At 37.4% G+C, this 19,882-nt stretch overlaps 1 protein-coding gene across 1 annotated transcript in view; it reads left to right on the top strand.

The window, feature by feature from the left end:
- The window catches only part of LOC121406932 (sodium- and chloride-dependent glycine transporter 1-like), a 73,540-nt gene that overhangs the window by 39,132 nt on the left and 14,526 nt on the right, over positions 1 to 19,882 (top strand). The window contains exons 3-5 of the mRNA XM_041597809.1: positions 12,783 to 13,019; positions 16,334 to 16,555; positions 18,689 to 18,820. Of these exons, the coding sequence (XP_041453743.1) occupies positions 12,783 to 13,019; positions 16,334 to 16,555; positions 18,689 to 18,820 (591 nt within the window). The remainder of the gene's footprint in view (positions 1 to 12,782; positions 13,020 to 16,333; positions 16,556 to 18,688; positions 18,821 to 19,882) is intronic.

The following is a 19,882-nucleotide window of genomic DNA, read 5'->3' as shown; positions in this document are numbered from 1 at the left end:
CTGAAATTGGGAGAATGTTTATTTGAATGAATGGATGATAAAGAGAATATACGTAATAGTCCCTTTACACTATATGGGGGAACCTATTTACGCATCCCACCTTCACGTTTTTCATGACATTATTGACATCTTTTTCGCGTACATTCTTGCATGATATTTCCATTGGTTTCCCAGTTACAGTCTTGTAAACTCAGTGCAGGGAGTCCATAAACCCTTGGTCAATTGAGTATTGGATGCATGGCATGGATGGATCTTGATATACACGAAACCAGACGAAGTTCATATTGTAGGGAAAGGGGAAAGTCATTTCGTGACAGGCATGGTTTTGGAATGTTGAGTGGAGTAATTAAGAAGTAATCAGCAGTCAATCATCAGTAATGATGGCCCATTAACGTGACATTGTGGGCTTCTGTTATGAGTTCATGCACTATTGATATAGAGCCAAAGTGTCGATGGTCTTCCCTGGTGACATTACCGAGTATTCGCTCAGCGACGGGGAATGAATCCTACATAGTAGCAAATGCATTGAAAATTCAAGTCAAATCACAATGGAGTCTTTGTCGAGGGTGGTGAATGCGGAACAACAGTTTCGTCTGACGTTTCAGAGCTGACGACAAGTCGCAGACGGACGAGACTCTCGTTTCGATTCACCGATCCTCGACAAAGACTCCACTGTCATGAAGGACATTTGACAATAGATTCTCTACCTTCCAGAAAGTGTCTGCGTTGCTGTTGCGAAAACCCCCTATCGTATCTTCTCCGTAATACGTAGCCGGCAAGCACACATTAAAACTGTACCCTTAAAGAAATAATACACCATGTCTACGGTGGAGACTAGACGACAAATGTTTAGTCTCCAAAGTCAGACCCTTAGCATTGTGCGTAAACCAAGGGTATGTCTGGACAGAAGTGTTCAAGTGTGTTGAACGGAGGGGGGCCGACATCACCTTCATAAACTCTCGAAAGCTTCGGCTCAGATTAGTCCCTTCATGAGATGAATTAGAATAAAATAGAAAGTCAAAACAATCTACCAATAAAACACATAATTAAAAAAAAGTCAAAACAATCTATTCATTCCCGGCCCGTATGCATGATTTTCATATATTCATTTTTTTCGTATGTGACTTTCGCTCTTCATTTTGATAATAAAACCTCCCGGTTTAGAAAATCATTTCCCACGACCACGACACCTTGCGCTTCTCAATAGGGTCATCCATTGAAGATTTTTGTTCACTGGTCATGACCATGGATTTACAATGAATGCCCTGGCCTTGTTTTGCGATGGCCTTTACATTGTTTTAGAATAATACCTCTTGTTTTACTTTTGATTGATATTCAAACAAGAATATAAAGAGTTACGGCCTGTATATGAGAGGATGTCACTGACCGCTAGATAGTAACCTCATGATAAATGCATGTTGCCGGTACTATGAGAGGTGGCAAAGTGGCAGTGTGGCAAATCTCAGAATGGCGTCTATGGCGCCATCTCGAGTCCCGAATTACTCGCAATGTTCCAGCGCTTTACCCTTAATGCAAAATGTGGGTCTTTTTCCATAATATACCCACTCAAATGAGTGTAATTTCCCGTTCTTTTGAATGTTATTATTTGAAATATCAAATTATTCCCAACAATCCAACAATATTCGGAAGGGGAAAAGGAATAGCACACGATAATGCTCCAAACATAATGCAACCACATTATTTTTTAAAGAAAACAAGTCAAATTCTACACAGCTTGCCAGACATGGCAACAGTGATTGTTTCATTGTACATGTACAGATACAAGTCTTGTAAATAGGTTCATTGCTACCGGGCTAAGAAACAGTCGGTCAACAGGCTATGGTACTAATGAACGAAAGTGCGTCAGTGATGCGCCATATTTGCTTCGCGAATTCGAGGGATTCAATAACGCAGTAATCAAAATGAAAAGAATGTGATAGCGGATAGTCATTGCTATTTATTCAGAGAAGTTTCGTGCATTCACGGTCTATTTGTGGCGATTTTCTTCCATCCGTATTTGATATTTCATTGAAATTGATATAACGACAGATAAAGAGGCTCGCTCTTCGAATTCCGATAAACAAATACATTTCTTTGGGAGGGTGGTAATGAATACTAGATATATGACAATCATTAGATATTGGGGCATGCTGCTCGTATATAGCAAAGAATAAGATTTAAAAAGAAATAGATTTAGTGGGAAAACACACCTCCCCATGTGATCCTTCCACAAGAAAATTCAGTAGAGTAGTTTTACTCCCAATGAATCATGACATGATTGTAAATCAACCATGCTACCCTGTAAATTGAAACCTCCGTTAAAATAGAGGAGATTTTACGCGAATTTAAAGGGTAACTCACCTCATACTTTCATGTAGTCTAACGCCATTCCGTCCATCAACATTTGGTCCAATAACCATTACGCGAATTTAAAGGGTAACTCACCTCATACCTTCATGTAGTCTAACGCCATTCCGTCCATCAACATTTGGTCCAATCATCACTTCGTCTAATTACCATTTCGTCTCTTACCATTTCGTCTTCTAACCAGTTGGTCTAATACCCATTTTCTTTTCATTCATTTTGCACAATTAACACTGTAGTTTAATTAGACCAAATGGTTTATGGACTAAATGGCTATTGGACCAACTGGTTATTACACGGAATGGTGAGTGGATGAAATGGTACTTAGACCATGTGGATATTGGACGAACTGATGGTAGACCAATTGATAGTATACGAGTTTGCAATCAGACGAATTGGCCTTGGACCAAATGAAAATAAAGCGGTAAGTTCACCCCCACTAAAAGTTTGCTGTAAAAGTACTAGACAAAAAATCCTTAAGATATATTGGTGTAGGTTTCAGAAAAATTCATCAATGATTCACAAAGTTATTAGAATTTTAAGTTTTTTTTTATTATAATTATGTGAGCAGCTGTCCCTTACGTTTTATAATATGAAATTCATAAATTTCTTTTTTTTCTTGATGACTATTTTGTTTTCCATCAAATACAAAAATATATATTTCTAAATCCTCCCGTTTTTCTTAACTTCTAGAAAATATCTGAAATGACTCCTAGAAGTCATAAAGTAAACAATAACGGTAACTTTATAATTAATAAAACTTATTATGAAAACCTTGATTTTGATTGGCTGCTGAGCCATGTTTCCATGGTAGTTAACATCATGGCAAAGTTACAATAGATTCTGGAACGGGCTCCTGATCTTTTGGAAATATAGCTCTTGGAGGAAGCACGAATGTCGTGACATTCAAGTCTATTGAACCCGCCTAGACGAAATTGCACTAAAGGCAGGGCTGCATCCGATTCTCATTATATTCATATCTGTGGTTAAAAAAATTAAAGGCGCTAGTCGTCATGATGAGTAGGCCAGTAAATTTACAATTAGGAGCAATTTCACGTGGAGTTGTAAAAAAAATCGCACATGCACTTCGAGTCGGTATTGTATCCCTGCGAACTCTTTGAACTCCTTATACCTCGATCTTATATACAGTCTTTCGATCTTCATAAAGCCACGGTTGGCCTTTCGTAACCAATCGCAAAAAAAATAGATAAATAAATGCAACGTTCAAAAAAAATTTACGGTCAGTATAATTGCCACAACAATCTGCTATGATCTGATACAATATAACACTATATCTATACGGTTACCCCCCACGAGAAAGACTACGGTTTCAATCATGACGCGTACAGTGAGTGGGAACGAGGTAAACCCGGCACAACACTACGCGATCCAATGCGATCTGACTTTCAAAGAAATTCTTGTAGTTTTTTTGTATGAACATTCTAACCCATAAAGGCTTAACGATAAAGTTATGAATACTGTTGCGATATTTAAAATAATAAAAATCGAAATTCCAGTCGAGACTCCACGAGGAATAAATCGAATTTAATTCCAAATCGTAATGACGTCATCATCGGCTGCGACTTAATGCCAATTTGCTCTTTACTCTGACCAAAATTTTTGTGGCAAAGCAGAATTCTGATTTTAGGATTCGTAGCATGATGCCAAACTTCAAATATAATGATCTTACTTGTCGAAATTCTCAGATTTTATGCAAAGTGCCATTGTTAAAAAATCGTCAGTCTCGTGGTCGGAACGTGTGGTGTGCACCGGGGATTTACGTATCATCATCATCATTGTGCCTTCACAATTGAAATATTTTTACATAATTTTGTATTTGAATGTGTATTTTGCCCCCATGAATTGATTCCCATTGAAATTATATCCTGTAGACTTCATAGAAAGTATTTCAAGTTCACCTTAATAACTGTGAAGTGACTTTTGAATTGAAAAAAAATAGATCATAAAGATAAAATGCAGTTTTGAGGGCTCTGTCCTCGCTGTCTTCCAATCTTCTTCTCGACAGACTTTCGCTTCCATCTTGTCTTTATAGGCCTATACACATCGTGTGACAAAAAAAATAATGTTAATTCCAAATCACAGTAATTGTCATGATTGTTCCTGATAAATAATTTATTGGGAGATCATTAAGATCTAAAAATATCGATTCCAAGGTACTAGCGTCAGACTCATAATGTTGGCATTTCGTTATGTTTCGGGGTGTTTTGATTTGCTGTTGTGCCAAGAAGGGGGGGGGGGGGGGTAATGGCTCAGTGGGTCAGCCTCCCGACTTTGAACCACTAAGTCCGAGGTTCGAATCCCTCCATGACACTCGTGTCCTTCGGCAAGGCGTTTACATTTACTTGGTTTAACTTTTAGACCTACTTATGGTAAACGAATATGGTATTTTAGCAATCACTTCGCATACGCTTTCTATAACGCAGAAGATCTATTGTCAAAAGCCCTCGTGACAAAGCAGCCTTTGGCGAAAATCGGTGAATGAAAACAGCAATGTCGCCCTGGACAAACGCCATATACTGTTTCGTCCGGTCCGAATCTTTGACGATATATGCAGTCCCGCGGTCCAACAACTTTTGACAATCACCTCTAATCTATCTATTGTGATTTGACGGACATTTTCAATAGATTTATCAATGCTGCAAAAAGCGTCTGTGAAGTAGGTGCTAAAATACGCTATTATAGACCAAAACATGATGCAAAATTGGGGATAGAACAGTTGGCAAGTTTCTATTCCCAACTTCACTTCCTCGTCGAAACCTCGATGTTGAACGCTATCACATCGAGCTAGTCAATCGGGTCATCTTCTCGCAAATTAAAGTAGGCAAACTTTCACTAATCACTTCAACTGGAAGAGGCTGGAACGTGGGCTGGAATGATTGGAACGCGGAACGGACATCCCGAAATAAATTAGATTAAAATGCACAAGTTAAAGGCATCATCATTGCTGTCCGCTCTCCCAAGCAATGGTTCACGTTCACCTTCGCCCCAAGAGTAATAAAACAAGGATTCAATTATCTTTGAAGGTTTATTCATCCTATGTGAAAAGGCTAATAGTTTGGGAATATTATAGCAGGGACTTGCTTCTCTGATTGTAGTATATCCCATATAACCATGAGAACTGATAGAGTGAAAACATTTCATCTCAGTTCAAGTCATGGTATCCGGTAGAAGTCGTAGAGGGCGTTACATGATTCGTGACCAATTATCCGTCTTCCAAAGACTCATGATCATCTCGATGTAATTTGCTGCCGAATTTCATGTTAGACTAACACCATCCATGTATTTTAATATCTACAATCTTAGGTATGGTGATGGATGTTGCTATGCAACAGGGGTCAATTTTATCGTGGTCAGTATCATCTGTGATGCTTGATGAATAGTTCTTGCCGTAGAGGTCTTCTCTTTGCACAGCATTTCGTTTTGATATTTATTTTTCGTAGTCCTCTTGTTAATGTTGAAGATGATGAAAAAAGCTTTGAAATTATTCACTGCATATACGCAACGATTTCTTGAGTTATTTGTTGGGGGTGGGCTGGGGTGAGGCGTAGGAGTTTCGCTCATATGCTGCTATTCGAGGGTGGGACACGCCCCCCCCCCTTCCCCTTCTACGAAGATCGCCGCACATCGTATATTGGCCTGACCAGGGAATGCAAATTTGGCGCAGTACATTTATTATATAAACTTTTAAGTAGTAACCCAGCAACCGAGAAGCCTTCGCTTGGAAACCAATACCATGGTTATGTGTTGGCAAGTATTGTGCAGCATTCACTCGAGGGAACTCGAGTATGATTTGTGGACGAAGGCGATTTTCGTTGCAGCAGTCACCAGTCACCTGTAACAACTCTATTATTCCAAATTGCAATTATTGTTATACCAATGCTGACTGATTTGAAAGTTGAAACAAAACTTCCGCGATATTTCTCGGTGTAAAGCTGGGGACTAAAAAGGTCGTGACGATAGGTTTAGTTTGGTTGCACAGTAAAACTACTTCGGAAACCAACTCTCCCGTGATATGTGGCAGCAATGATGATGATGAAAATGTCAGTCTGCCACCGACCTTAGCCAAGTTGGGTGATTTCCTCTCCCAGTTGGCAGAAGTTCTGGAAAGCAGACGGCTTGTCCAATAACCTAAACTTCCCCTCCATGACAATGATTTGAGGAAAAAAAACATGATGTTGTTATCATCCGAAGGTTGTGTATTTTGTTGTTTTTAAAAGCATAACGAGTGAAGGATAGCAGGTTATGTAGCCAATAAACTGGCATGATAGAAACATGAATCTTGAGCTCATTCGTGAGGCTGGATGTTGAACTGGATTGACTTAACTGGAGTTTCCTCTTCGATACTGATTTTTTTACGTATTTAACTCTTTAAGTCGTTTAAGTGTTCAAACTTTCCAGTCATGACGCCTGTGAAGACAAGGGAGTAAAAAGGAATGAAACTAGATTTGACTTCCATGCCATTTGGTTGTTAGATCTCCTGTTACCAATCGAGCTGTGTTTTGAATTTGAAGGGGGAGAGCTTCACGATTAAACGGGGATTATAATATGGAAGATAACGTCCAGTATTATTGCAGGAGAGAAATGGGTGAGTAACATCCAAATGTTTTTCTTTTTTTAAATTTAGAAGAAAGAGGTTGATTTTTTTCCCCTAAATTAATCTTGTTGTCAGTCGTTCCTTCTGTGATGGGTAGGGGATGGATTCTATATTCTCAGAAGAGGATTGATGAAGAAAATTTCGCAATCCGGCTCTAAAGCCTCCCGTTGTGATCATCAAATTGTTAAATTCAAGTTCAAGTCTCCCGCAGTGCGGACCGCATCTTTTTCGCGGGGTTTTAATACTCGCGATGAGTTGGGGGCAGTCGACTGTCGTCCACAAGATTAGAAGACTTCATTTCTGTTATTGCGGGGCCGAATGAATTAATTTGATTTGGTCGGCGGAGGAAACCCGGTTAAACTTACCCAAACAATGGCAGGTGTTGGGTTCATCCCAGAAAATGAAATGGACTTGTTTCAAAAATCCATCGCGGAAAAAGTGGTGGACCAGCGACAGCAGCGCGAGATAAGAGTGAGAAGCACCAGACGGATTGTGCAGACGCCATTTTGAATGTTACACGCACCATTGAGTAATGCATTCACAATGTGGGAATTTATAAAATGACGTAGAATTTTTTTTCTTAATCGTTTAGTTTAGAATGATTATTTTCTCTTTGATAGCATTTTATTGAAAATATGAGGCATTTCTTTTGAATTTTAATGAATGTGTTCATTCTTTGACTAAAATGGCCCTTTGACGACTGTATTTAATACAGTGACTGAATAGAAAGCAGCTCCAAACACACTCTGAAATTGTCAAACCTGTCTGTTTCAACCAAGTGTTAAAAAGAAATTCAAGAACAGTTACAGTGTGGTCACAATGTGATTACATATACTGGGTCGTGTGATTCACACTTAAAATACTCAAAATGGACAATGTGAATACAGTTCCATACTGCAGACACTTCTACCAAGACCGGGAGATGGGAGGTAGAACTATCTGCCTCAGTGTATAGTATGAGTGTTTACAGTGTGGGCTATGTGGTTGTGATGGCGTGTGATTTACACTGTTGAGGTGCTCAAATTTAACAGTGTTATGGTCATTTCACCCTATTCCACACTGTGACACAGTGAGACAATTTTTACAGCAGGGATATTCTCACAATCATAATATTGGCCTGCAAGACGGTTCCAAACATTTTATTCTTCTACAATGTGAGTATTCACACTTCACATTGTGGGTTATGTGAAGGTGTAACTCACCATGACTGTTAAAATATTCAAACTCAACAATGTGAAGACTGTTTCACATTATGGTATGAGCGGGGAAGTGTGAGTGTGAGTGCTCACAGCAGCTGTGGACACCTGCAGTGTTAGCAGCGAAGTAGGAGTGTGAGTGTTCACAGTGTGGTCACACTATGTTAAGGTGTGATTCACCATGACTTACAGCAGCTGTGGACACCTGCAGTGTGAGCAGCGAAGTAGGAGTGTGAGTGTTCACAGTGTTGTCACACTATGTTAAGGTGTGATTCATCATGACTTACAGCAGCTGTGGACACCTGCAGTGTTAGCAGCGAAGTAGGAGTGTGAGTGTTCACAGTGTGGTCACACTATGTTAAGGTGTGATTCACCATGACTTACAGCAGCTGTGGACACCTCGGCATTGTGAGCAGGGAAGTAGGAGTGTGAGTGTTCACAGTGTGGTCACACTATGTTAAGGTGTGATTCACCATGACTTACAGCAGCTGTGGACACCTGCAGTGTGAGCAGCGAAGTAGGAGTGTGAGTGTTAGCAGCTGTGGACATTTCGGCATTGTGAGCAGCGAAGTGGGAGTGTGAGTGTTCACAGTGTGGTCACAGCAGTAAACTGCTAATTCATCTATTGCCAACTCGTCCACTCCATCACAAAGTCTACCTTAATTTTATAGTCTAATGCCATTCCATCTATCAACATTTCGTCTAACAACCATAAGGTCCAATAACCATTTGGTCCAATAATTACTTTATGTAATCACCTGTTCGTCTATGACCATTTCGTTTAGTATAACCAGTTGGTCTAATACCAATTTTCGTTTAATTCATTTTGCCCAATTTACACTTTATTTTATTTAATTTGATTTATTGCTTTCCATTTCTTAATTGACAGAATATAGTAAACATGACATAACAAGGTCGAAAATACTACAAGACGTAATATGAAATATATAACATAATCATAGATTTAAGGAACATAATTCAATAAATAAAGTTACCACAGATGACGTTTGTATTTAAAAGTAGAACGGAGGGTTTTGCCAAAAAAAGCAAAGCTTACAAAAAGTAAGCCCCGAACTTAGTTTCATTACAAAAATACAACATAGAAATATTGGGTCGTAATAATAGAATTTTTGTTTTGAAAAAGAATACAAACAATTTTTTTGTACAATTTACAAAACCGTAACTGATGGATCATGTGAGAAAATATTTTGTTTTACAATATGAGAGGGGGGGAGGGGTGAGGGGAGAAGAGAGGAGGGATAGAGGAGTGCAGTTTACACTAAGTAGAAAGAAGGCGGGCAGCAGGAGCAGGTACTTTGGCTAATTGAAATTTTAAGAAGAAAAACAATTAAAACAAATAATATACATGTATATAATGTATATAATGTATATTAATATGAGCGCAAATACTACACGTATACACAAAAGCCGAGTATAATTAAATTAGTTATTCAGCTTGACCTGTTTGCTATGAGTATTGCAAAATTAAAATTTTTTCAGTTTGCATTTAAAAATATAGGGGATTCTTTGCAAATAACGTTCTTGATAATGGAAGGTGATAATATTGTCATTGCCTTGTTGGGTAGCAGTGTACGGATGCATTTTACAGAACATATCATTGAAAATAGCTAGGAGATTGTCCTTGCTTAATTTGAACATAATTGACTAAGTCCGAAAAGATAAATGTCACTTACTTTGAGAATGTTATTTTGAAAAAAACTAAGATATCATTATGTGATCTAACTAAAGTGTGTTTGAAAAAGTATTCTTTGAGCTTTTTTTTTTGAGAAGTAATATTGTATTTAGTTGTGTTTGTATTGCACATCCCCAGACAATTATTCCATAATCAATATAAGGTAGAATAATGGTGTAGTATAATGTTAACAGAGTGCAAGAAAGGGAGAAAGTGTTTGAGTTTATTAATAATTCCAATGTATCTAGATATTGTTATAAATATACTTTCGATATGAGGCTTGTTCAATTATTCATTTATACCACTTATCCAATTAGAACAAATGTTTATGGAAAATGGTGATTAGACCATGTGGATTGTGGGCGAATCGATGATAGATTAAATGATAATTAGACAAATTGGCTTGTAGAGACGAGTTCAGAAATTATGAGAACAAAAAATCAAGATATTATCAACATATTATGTATACTGCACTGTAAAAAATGAAATGCTAATTTAGCACTTACAGTGCTTGTATAGTGACTGCACTAGAAGTGCAGATTTTCTAGTTTGAATTTGAACTAGAATATCAGCACTCGTAGTGCAGTCACTATACAAGCACTGTAAGTGCTGAATTAGCACTTCATGTTTAACAGTGTGGTATGTACTGAGGATGAACACCTGTAGTATAATGCAACAGTGTGCAATGGTAAGAGAGATAAGGGAATTATTGAGGTGTGAATGAGGATCGAAACACTGTAAGCTGCTTCTCAATTCAACAGTTCAGGCATTGATTCTGTCTTTATTTGATTCTATTTTAATTTTAAGATTGAGTTTGTAATCTTTGTTCCAGTCCAGGGAGTTCTTTCTGATTGAACTGTCCACACTTTTAGTTAGTTAGTCTCTTGGATCGTTTGTTGGCTTTACAAGTCATCAAGCGTAAAGGCCTGTCCAATCATCAGTTGTCCGTAGTTTGTTGCGTTGACCAAAACCAGAGATATAATTCTCTTTCTTCGAGAGCTCAGAATTTAAAGGAAAAATACCAGAAAGCATTATATTCTCGAAAAGAATTTTAGCAGGTTTCGAGATTAGATGAATTAAGGTTTCAATTTCTTTTTCAGAATTGTTTAAAGTCAAGATTTGATATATATACATGTATATATATATATATATATGGTCTACTCTGTACATGTTTATGAATATCTTCATGATCAGCATTTTTACTGTCAACATGAAAAGAACAAAATATGTCAAATGAGAGAACATTATGGTCATAGCAGATATACTTTGGTTTCTTGTTAAGAGAGAGAGAGAGAGAGAGAGAGGGAGAGAGAAAACCAACAATGTGTGAATTTGTTGCAAGAGCCCTTTATTTTTAGTTCAATAATTGTAAGGTGATATCACCATTCCAGTGGTTATGAACTTCAAAAATAACCTGTAAATTCCAACAAATGAAAGTTAATATGATCTGTTGCACTGATAATGACATTGGAGACAAAAAGAGATATATGATCTTACCAAATTTCCGATTTGGAAGTCTGTAAAAACACAATCTTTAACCCCATAATGACCTATTTGGCAGAATTTGTCACGTATACCTGATTTTTTTCAATAATGTAAATGCATATGATCCTTCATTTAATTGATGATGATGATTCTCATTCATATGTGATTTGTGCATTACTAACAGTACTCTATTAGAATTCATTTCTTTTCAAAGAAAAAAAATTATGATCAGGCTGGAAAATGTGATTCTGCTTTACAGATTTCAATCAGTGACAATAACTAGTTTGAAAGATTTAGTATAAGTTTGGCAAGTGTTTCTAACTTGAGTGAAAACAATGGAAATAAGATTCTAAATGGAGGTACACAGAGAAAATACTAGAATAACAAAAGCTTTATCATTTATCAGAGATATGTTTAATTTAAATGTTATGTAACAAACTAAGTTTATGTCTGTAAAAGCTTACAGTATAAATTTACTTGCACATTAATGTCAAAGCTATAGAGGTAACATGACTGTAGACATTCAGCAAATGAGTCCAGGATGTTATGGTATCCTTGAAAGTCTGATATTACTAGTAACAATTGATATCATCAAGATGTTGCAAAATGCTCGGTAAAAAACTCATGGATTAGAAACATTAAAAGTGTTCATGTGTTTAGGACATTCCTTGGGAGCATTTTAGAATTTTTTTAATTTTTCTGATAAGTTGTAAGACAACCTTTCTTGGTTTTGATATAGGCATAGATATAAAATGGTAACTGTATGATAAAAAAAATTATTGGATAATTCATTTGAGAAGTATATTCATGAAACGTTTTCTAGAGCCCTGTCTTGCAGAGAGTTCCAATTGTTGGTTATGAGATATGAATTACTAGAATAGATCATCTCAATTTGAGTTTAATTCAAATCTATCACAACTCTTTGTAAGACAGGGTTCCAGTTGCTTCACCATGAGTTGTTTTTGTCTTTCAAACTTTTTTTTTCAAACTATCTTTTTGTAAAAAAAAAGCAGTTGAAATAAATCATTTGCCACTATGTTATCTCTCTTATCAATTTTTCAATCTCCTTTTATTTCTTTGATCTTAATACCATTGTGATGGAGTGACGCGTGACCCAATGGATTAGTCTCTACACTCTGAAACAGAGGGTCATAGGTTTGAATCCCAGTCATGGTGTAATTTCCTTCAGAAATAAATTGATCCATCATACTGCTGCATGCAACCCATGGGAGGTAAATGTGTACCTGGCAGCAATTTGTTCCTTGAAATGCTTGTCCACCATAACAGGCTTCAGCCAGAGTAACAATATCTCAAGTCTGTTTAGGAGTTCCATGAAATGTTAAATTGTACATGATTATGCGGCATACAAGAAATGAATAATATCAATATTATTATTGTGATTATTATTATCTTTTTCTCCATGCTACAGATGTGTTTGAATCGAATGAGAGACTGGAGTCTCCTTCGGCCACCTACGTGAACACCACCCTGGCCAGCAATGCATCCTCCTTGGGCGCCCACGAACCAGCCCCAGCGCATGCCCAGAGCCTCATCACACCGTTCCGAGACGACATCAACGGCGACGTAACAAATGTTGACAGACCAGGAGATGGGGTTAGGGTGGCAACAGCAGTAGATGACATTACGGTGATAGAACCTACAACAGGTAGGGTAACTGGCGATATCATCACCAGTAGTCCCATGTAGTCATATGGATGTTATCTGCAGCCAAGGTATCTGAGGGGAACCCATCATGGTTCACCTTTGCACCTGTATTTGATAGTTTATTGATAGCATGAATGTGACACTCATTGTCTAATTGCTTCCTTGGTAGTAGCCCTCGCTTCCACTTTTCTCATTCCCCATTTCCCTATCAATCCCGTAACCCCTTCCCTCCCCCACGATGCACTTTAAGCAAGATTGAGATCATTCACCACGATCTCATTGTGGGTTTAAGGAAACAGCACTGATTGGAAACATGAGCTGGCATTGTTGCTGTGCTAACCCATAAAGGATGTCAGAGAATTGAAAACACAACACTTGTCAGGAAACACTTTTTTTGACGTAATGCATCTGAGCCCTCTCAAGCCCTACCTATAGGGGTTTATTTTCACATGGTCTAATGCCAATTCGTCCAATTACCAACACCAACTCGTCTACTATCATTTGGTCTACCATCAGATCGTCCACTTTCCAAATGGTCTAATTGCCATTTCGTCCACTCACCATTTTGTCTAATAACCACTTGGTCCAATAGCCAGTTGGTCCATATACCACTTGGTCTAATTGGACTAAGTGTTAATTTGGCAAATGAATGAAAATAAAATGAGTATTAGACCAACTATTATGAGACAAACTGGTGATTAGACAAAGTGATGATTGGACCAAGTAGTTATTGGACCAAATGGTTGAAGATGAAATGATGATGGATGGAATGGCGGACAAAGTTCGACCATGTGATGCGTGGACGAGTTGACAATAGACGAATTGGCAATTTTTCCCTCTAGATAGCTCCTAAACCTCGATCCCCTCCTAATACATCACATATGTTTTCAGCAGTCTATAGCATAGATATATTGTGGATGAGCACTAACTTTGAAACCATCAAATTGCTTGATAGCTGCTGCAAAGGAAGTAGGCCGGATGCTATCATATGAAATAATTATGCGTATATAGTTTGCAGGGATAGATGGAGAGAGATAAGTTCTTATTTTGGTCAGCTGGATGACGTCAATATTACGCTATTCCTTACCTGCTCAGAGCATGTTTCAAATCCTCAGACTCTATGAGGTAAAGCCAAAGGAACTGTAAGGATACATAATTTTTGGTGATAAGCAAAATGCTTCTCGATCCAAATCATGGAAGGGGGTTAAATAAAAAATAGCATGTATGGCAAAAGGGGTAATTCACAGAATATGGAATTTTAGGAGTCACTCATTCTGAATCTATTTTGAGATTTGTTAGCTCACATTGAGCTAGATGTTGGTCTAATTTTCAGAAGGGCTTTGAACCATTAGGCTAGTTCCTTTGATCCATGTTTCATTTTCTCTAATTTAGATTTGGTGTATTAAATTGCCAGAAGGACTGTAATGACCGCTTAAGCTTATTATTACATGGTCTGATTTCCCATTCATCTTAGCTGAAATGAATATTTTATTGGGTACATTATTTATACCTAGTGGAGTCAACAATATTGGATGTTATATGATATGGAAAGTTCGAGCACATCTTTTAATTTGGCCAAGTGGTTTTTATTGAGCAATCGAGGGGGATCAAAACTAGTTTCTTGCAGAGGATCAGTCTTTTGTATCTGTGTCATTTGAAGATGACCGAAAGGCTGTCAGTCCTCTGGTAAAAGCCATCCAATTCAAACAACGGACATGCAGTACAGTTTAAAGGCAAATTCCTGCACGATGAACATTTGTTGTTCCGGAGCATGTAATGTAATTGGTTGTGAGTAATTGTTCCCATGATGCAGCATTACCCACAAGAAAACAACTGGAAGTAGCTATGATTGATCACTTCTCCAAGGCCTAGTCATGAAAAGAGTTAACAATTGATTCACATCAACCTCATCTATGGAAAGTAAAGCCAGGAGTACCAAATCATCATGTACATGTAGATTGCGTATCCGTCTGAGCATATTGCTTTTGGGAGGTGATATACGCCATTGTGTAATTGATAATCAAGTTTTTAATATAAGTGATTGACACATTCAGGTATGAGAATCAGGGATCGTTGTTTTGGCTCCAATGTAATTAAACTTCATTTAGCACATGAGCTCTGTATTATTGATTATTTGTTTTATTCCGATGGCCTGTAGTGTATTCTCAAAAGAGGTTTCAATTGTTCCATGGTACAAAACCACGGACAATGCAAATTTCTTGTACATAATTATGCTTATTTCATCGCATACTTTAAGAAAAGTCACATGCACGCTTGTGGCAAGGGTGCTAAATAAGATTTATGCTTTAAGGAAGTGCAATAAGGCAAGAAGTGTGCATAGTCCATTCTTTTGTATCATGGTACAATTGAAACACCTTGTGAGAATATAGGCCATTAGAATAAAACAAATAATGTACAATAGGTCTGGGCCAGGTGGCAGCGGTGGGATGTATCAGCAAATTCATTTTTGCTCACAAACCAAGAGTCTGTTCGCCATCTTGATGACTAATTATGGCTTTACTGGCTTGCCAAAGTTAACATTTTTTTTCAATCAATTATGTTTTCAAGAGTAGGTCCTAGTGGTTGGATTGGGTGGGTGTAAGTTAGGGATTCAGGAGGGAAAAAAAATCAGGACTTTCCTTTTGTTGATGTTGAACCTGTTTCAGAAACCTGTCTTCCTTCCTTGTTCCGCAATGTATTCAGCCTGGCCTTAATAAATCCATTAAATGTTTCTATAAACTGAAAAAGGTTATTCAAATCATTGAAAGGTCAAGCATAAAGATGATTCTTACATTGTTTTCATATAATACATATATGTTTTTGTTTTGATTTCTGTTACAAATGGCAGACACATGCTTGGAAATACGTCAAGCCTGGGAACATAAAGCAGTTTACATATTAACTGGAGCATTTACTAATGTGGGATACCCCATATTTCCCTGGTGTTTTTACACAGTTGGACTAAATTTCCTTGTAAACTTTTTACAAACAATTAACTTTTGAATTGAATCTTTGTTAACATCACAGATGTTAATCACAAAGATCATATTCTTTTAGCTAGAAGTGACATGACTGAGAACATAATATAGTACATGTAACTTGGAACATTTTTCAGTTGTTCGTAAAGTCCTTCATAACTTACAAACATCTTAAAGAACTAGTCCTCAGAAGAGCCTGCATGTGCTTGAAGGGGGGGATTTTACTATTTTTTTCGTAGTCATATGAAAGAATTGAATCATTTGATAAACTTTAAAGTGATAAGGTGACAAGATAAATTCAATAATTATTACATTCTGCATCTTCTTCCTTTCTCAGAAACAAAGCTCTTGGACCACAAAGGTAATGGCGATGCAGTTGTACCCATGCCCCTGATTCGAAAGGGCTTCCCTCCCCCGTTCCCGATCGGTTACAATGATGAGAATCTACATAAAGGCAACTGGGGTCACAAGATGGAGTTCATGTGTGCCATTTTCTGCGTTATCTTCAACATCGACAGCTTCGCACAGTTTCCATATTTGATGTACGCCAATGGAGGAGGTAATGACTTGATTTTTTTTGTAAAATTGTCATGAATTTGTTTATAAATACACTATCATTTCATGAATAGATCTCTGAAAATTTTTATTTGCACTATGTCAAATCTCGATTATATGGCTTGAGTGTAATGTTCAAAAGGCTGCATTTTCCCCTGAAACATGGTTTTCAAGGTGGTTTTAGATTACAGCGAGGTTACATTCACTAAGTTTTGTCAATAAAAAAAATTTACTTTCAAAATATGAAATTAATTTTTTTTTGGGGGGTGGGAGGGCTACTTTTCATTGCTTATTTCCAAAAACTGCAACATGGGATAAGTTTCTCTTTTTTTAATAATGTAGTTTCCAGGGCTGTTTTTGGCATTTGGGGGGGCAAAATTGCCCCAAGCCCCCATGTATTTTTTCCTGGATAAAAATAGTAATACCCTAAGTTATTAAGCACCAAATCCACTCTGCAATGTGCTCAAGGTGCCATAAATAGTTAAGAACCACAATAAAAGGGTTTTGACCAGATTTTTGATAGATTCAACAGACAACACAAGATGCAATGCAGTTTTATACCAAACCACTGATATATTTTATTTATTCAATTTCTTCATCCTGCTATGTAAGGAAACTTAAAGGTATTGTTTAACTTTGTGAGCAGCCGAATTAAAAAATTCTCAAACCAAGATGAAACATGTGTACAAGTGCATGTATTAGAACTAATAAACCCTGAAAACAACCACTATTGAGAATGAAAAGCTAAAACTACAAGGCAAACCCCGATTTTGTAAATAGGTGTCTTATAGATGCCTAAATAGTACACATAAGTATAGGGGATGAAATTAAGATGGTGTTTCCGGTCACTTTATATTTCAATTTTTGAAGCACTAAATAATTATTTTCGAACGAAATTTATTCTGGGCTTCATTTTTGTAACATATCACAGACACAGGTGACAAGTGTGACCTTCTAGCTCAGATTTTTTAAAGTCAAACCAATGTTAACCAATCAATATCTTGCATTGAAATCTGCCTATTATAATGAAAGAATGAAAGGTCATTTGATCAAAATTGTCCATGAAGTAACTACGAACTGGTCTATTGGAATAAAGCCAGTATTTGAAGTGCACACTCGCTGCTCTGACATGTATTTGTTGTCATAAGAAAGCTAATGATATCATGTCGTACTTGATGGTGTTATTGCTTAGTATTGGATATCATCTTTGTTTTCTCTTTGATAAGTGGGTAGGATCTTAGTTTATTTCATATTTTCTTTAAGTATCTGTCAGGGTTGTCTTAGTCACATTATATTGAAATGACATGTTTATTTGTGGTCTCTGACAATCCCGCTCTGTTTTCTCTCCTTTATTTCTTTCCTTCACTTTTCTCTCCCTCCCCTCTCTTCCTCTTTCTTTCTCTCCCTCTCACTTTGTCATCAAATCTTTCTATCACAGTCTTTTTCATTTCCTTCTTGCTTCCCCCTCACTGTCTGTTCCTCCTGCCAATTTTTTCTCCATCCTCTCTCACTCTCTCTCACAGCCGCCAAATTATGGAATATTTTGCCATTTGAAGTGAAAACATCTCCATCAGTAGAAACATTCAAACATCGAGTAATGGCATATATCTCTTTTGTTAATTTCCTAACATTTTTCTTTGGAAACTTTTTCTAAACTTTGTTTTTTTTCAAGTATTTCAGGAGCTCTTACATCAAAGATGAATGTATCCATATAGTTTTTGCGTGTGTGGAAGCGTCATGGTGCAGCGGTTCTGACTCTCGCCTTCTAATCAGAGGGTCGTGTGTTCAAATCCCACCATGGCCTAGCGTCCTTTGGCAAGACTTCAATCCACACTTAGCTACTCTCCACCCAGGTGTTAAATGGGTACCCAGTAGGATGTGAAAGCCTATGTATAATGTAGTATGCCTAGCTATTGATTCTTAGAACTCTTGTTGGAATGCTCCCCAGGGAGTGGAGAAAGTGCGTACAGTGTATGCGCGCATGCCAGGATCCAGTGACTGTGGTAATAATATATCAGTAAAGCACTTAGAGATGTCTTTCCGATGTATTAAGTGCTATATAAAAGCGGATTATTATTATTATCATATTAATCAGTATATATTTCTCTTTCTCTCTGTCTTTGATTCTACCATCTAGTTGTGTTCCTGATCCCATACATGATAGCCCTGTTCCTGTTGATCCTACCCTTGGTCCTGATCGAGATATCCCTGGGCCAGTTTGCCAGCTGTTCTTTCCTCACCTGCTGGAAGTTCTGCCCGCTCCTAAAGGGTAAGTCCGGGCCTCGTCTTACAGAGAGTTGCAATTAATCCGATCAACCACAAATATAGAAAGCCCGCAACGTCAACATTTGAAATGCATGATTGTTCAAAATATTTTTTTAAATATGATGTATAGGCTATTTACTGTTTTCTTGAGTACTATAACTGTGCTTCTCTTTGTTTTCAAAGACATTGTACAAATTTTCTGTAGAGTGAATTATGACATTGATGGATTTCCATATAGTTAAGGTTGATAGGATTAATCGTAGTCCTTTGTAGGACGGGACCACGGCATGAAACTTAAAGCCCTGTCACATCGTTTCTTGCAAGGTCTGCGGGTGAGCTGCAGTCACTCACGCACAACTCACTTGCAACAAAGTTAGTTTTTTTTACTTTTCTGCAGGCAAATCAGACTTGCATGAACTGCTGGGGGTGACTGCAACCGAGATACTGCCAATGCAGGCAACCCGCAAGTCACGTGCAAGGCTTGCATAGAACAATGTGACTGGACCTTTAGGTGTGACAGTAAAACATGTCTTTAGCCAGTTAAAAGATTAAACGCTATAAAGCTTTTGAAATAATGTACAATGTTTGGAAAAAAGATGATTAAAATCTTTTGGACTGACAAAGTTAGCAACGATACAATTCGTATAAAAAGATCTTGTTTGGCAAGAAAGCAAGGTATTTATTAGTTTACTTTAAAGGATTAAATATATACTTCAAGTGAGATGAGAGATTGACTCAAACTGTGTGTGTGTGTGTGTTGATGATATTGCACACAAACAGTTGAGCATTTTGTTTTATCACACAAATATGAAGAAAAACTGAGTTTCTTAATGTTTCTATGTTTCTTTCAATCTCTCATAAGTAATGATATGGAAAATAAAACAATTTCCCTAGCGACCCCTTACTCATGCCTGGAAGTCCGCAACATTCCACATTTACTGGACCTTTCGTTGACGAGATCTGAAGGTCATGCAGTTTGCATCTCCCCCCCCCTCATCTTTGTAAAAAAAAATCTTGTTTTCAATGTCAGGTTGAAATAGGATTTAACCCACTTGACATTTTTGCA

Source organism: Lytechinus variegatus, chromosome 1, assembly GCF_018143015.1.
Source record: "Lytechinus variegatus isolate NC3 chromosome 1, Lvar_3.0, whole genome shotgun sequence".
Classification (NCBI taxonomy): Eukaryota; Metazoa; Echinodermata; class Echinoidea; order Temnopleuroida; family Toxopneustidae; genus Lytechinus; species Lytechinus variegatus.
The sequence above is the reverse complement of the archived record's forward strand: the minus strand, read 5'-3'. Positions and strand labels throughout refer to the sequence as shown.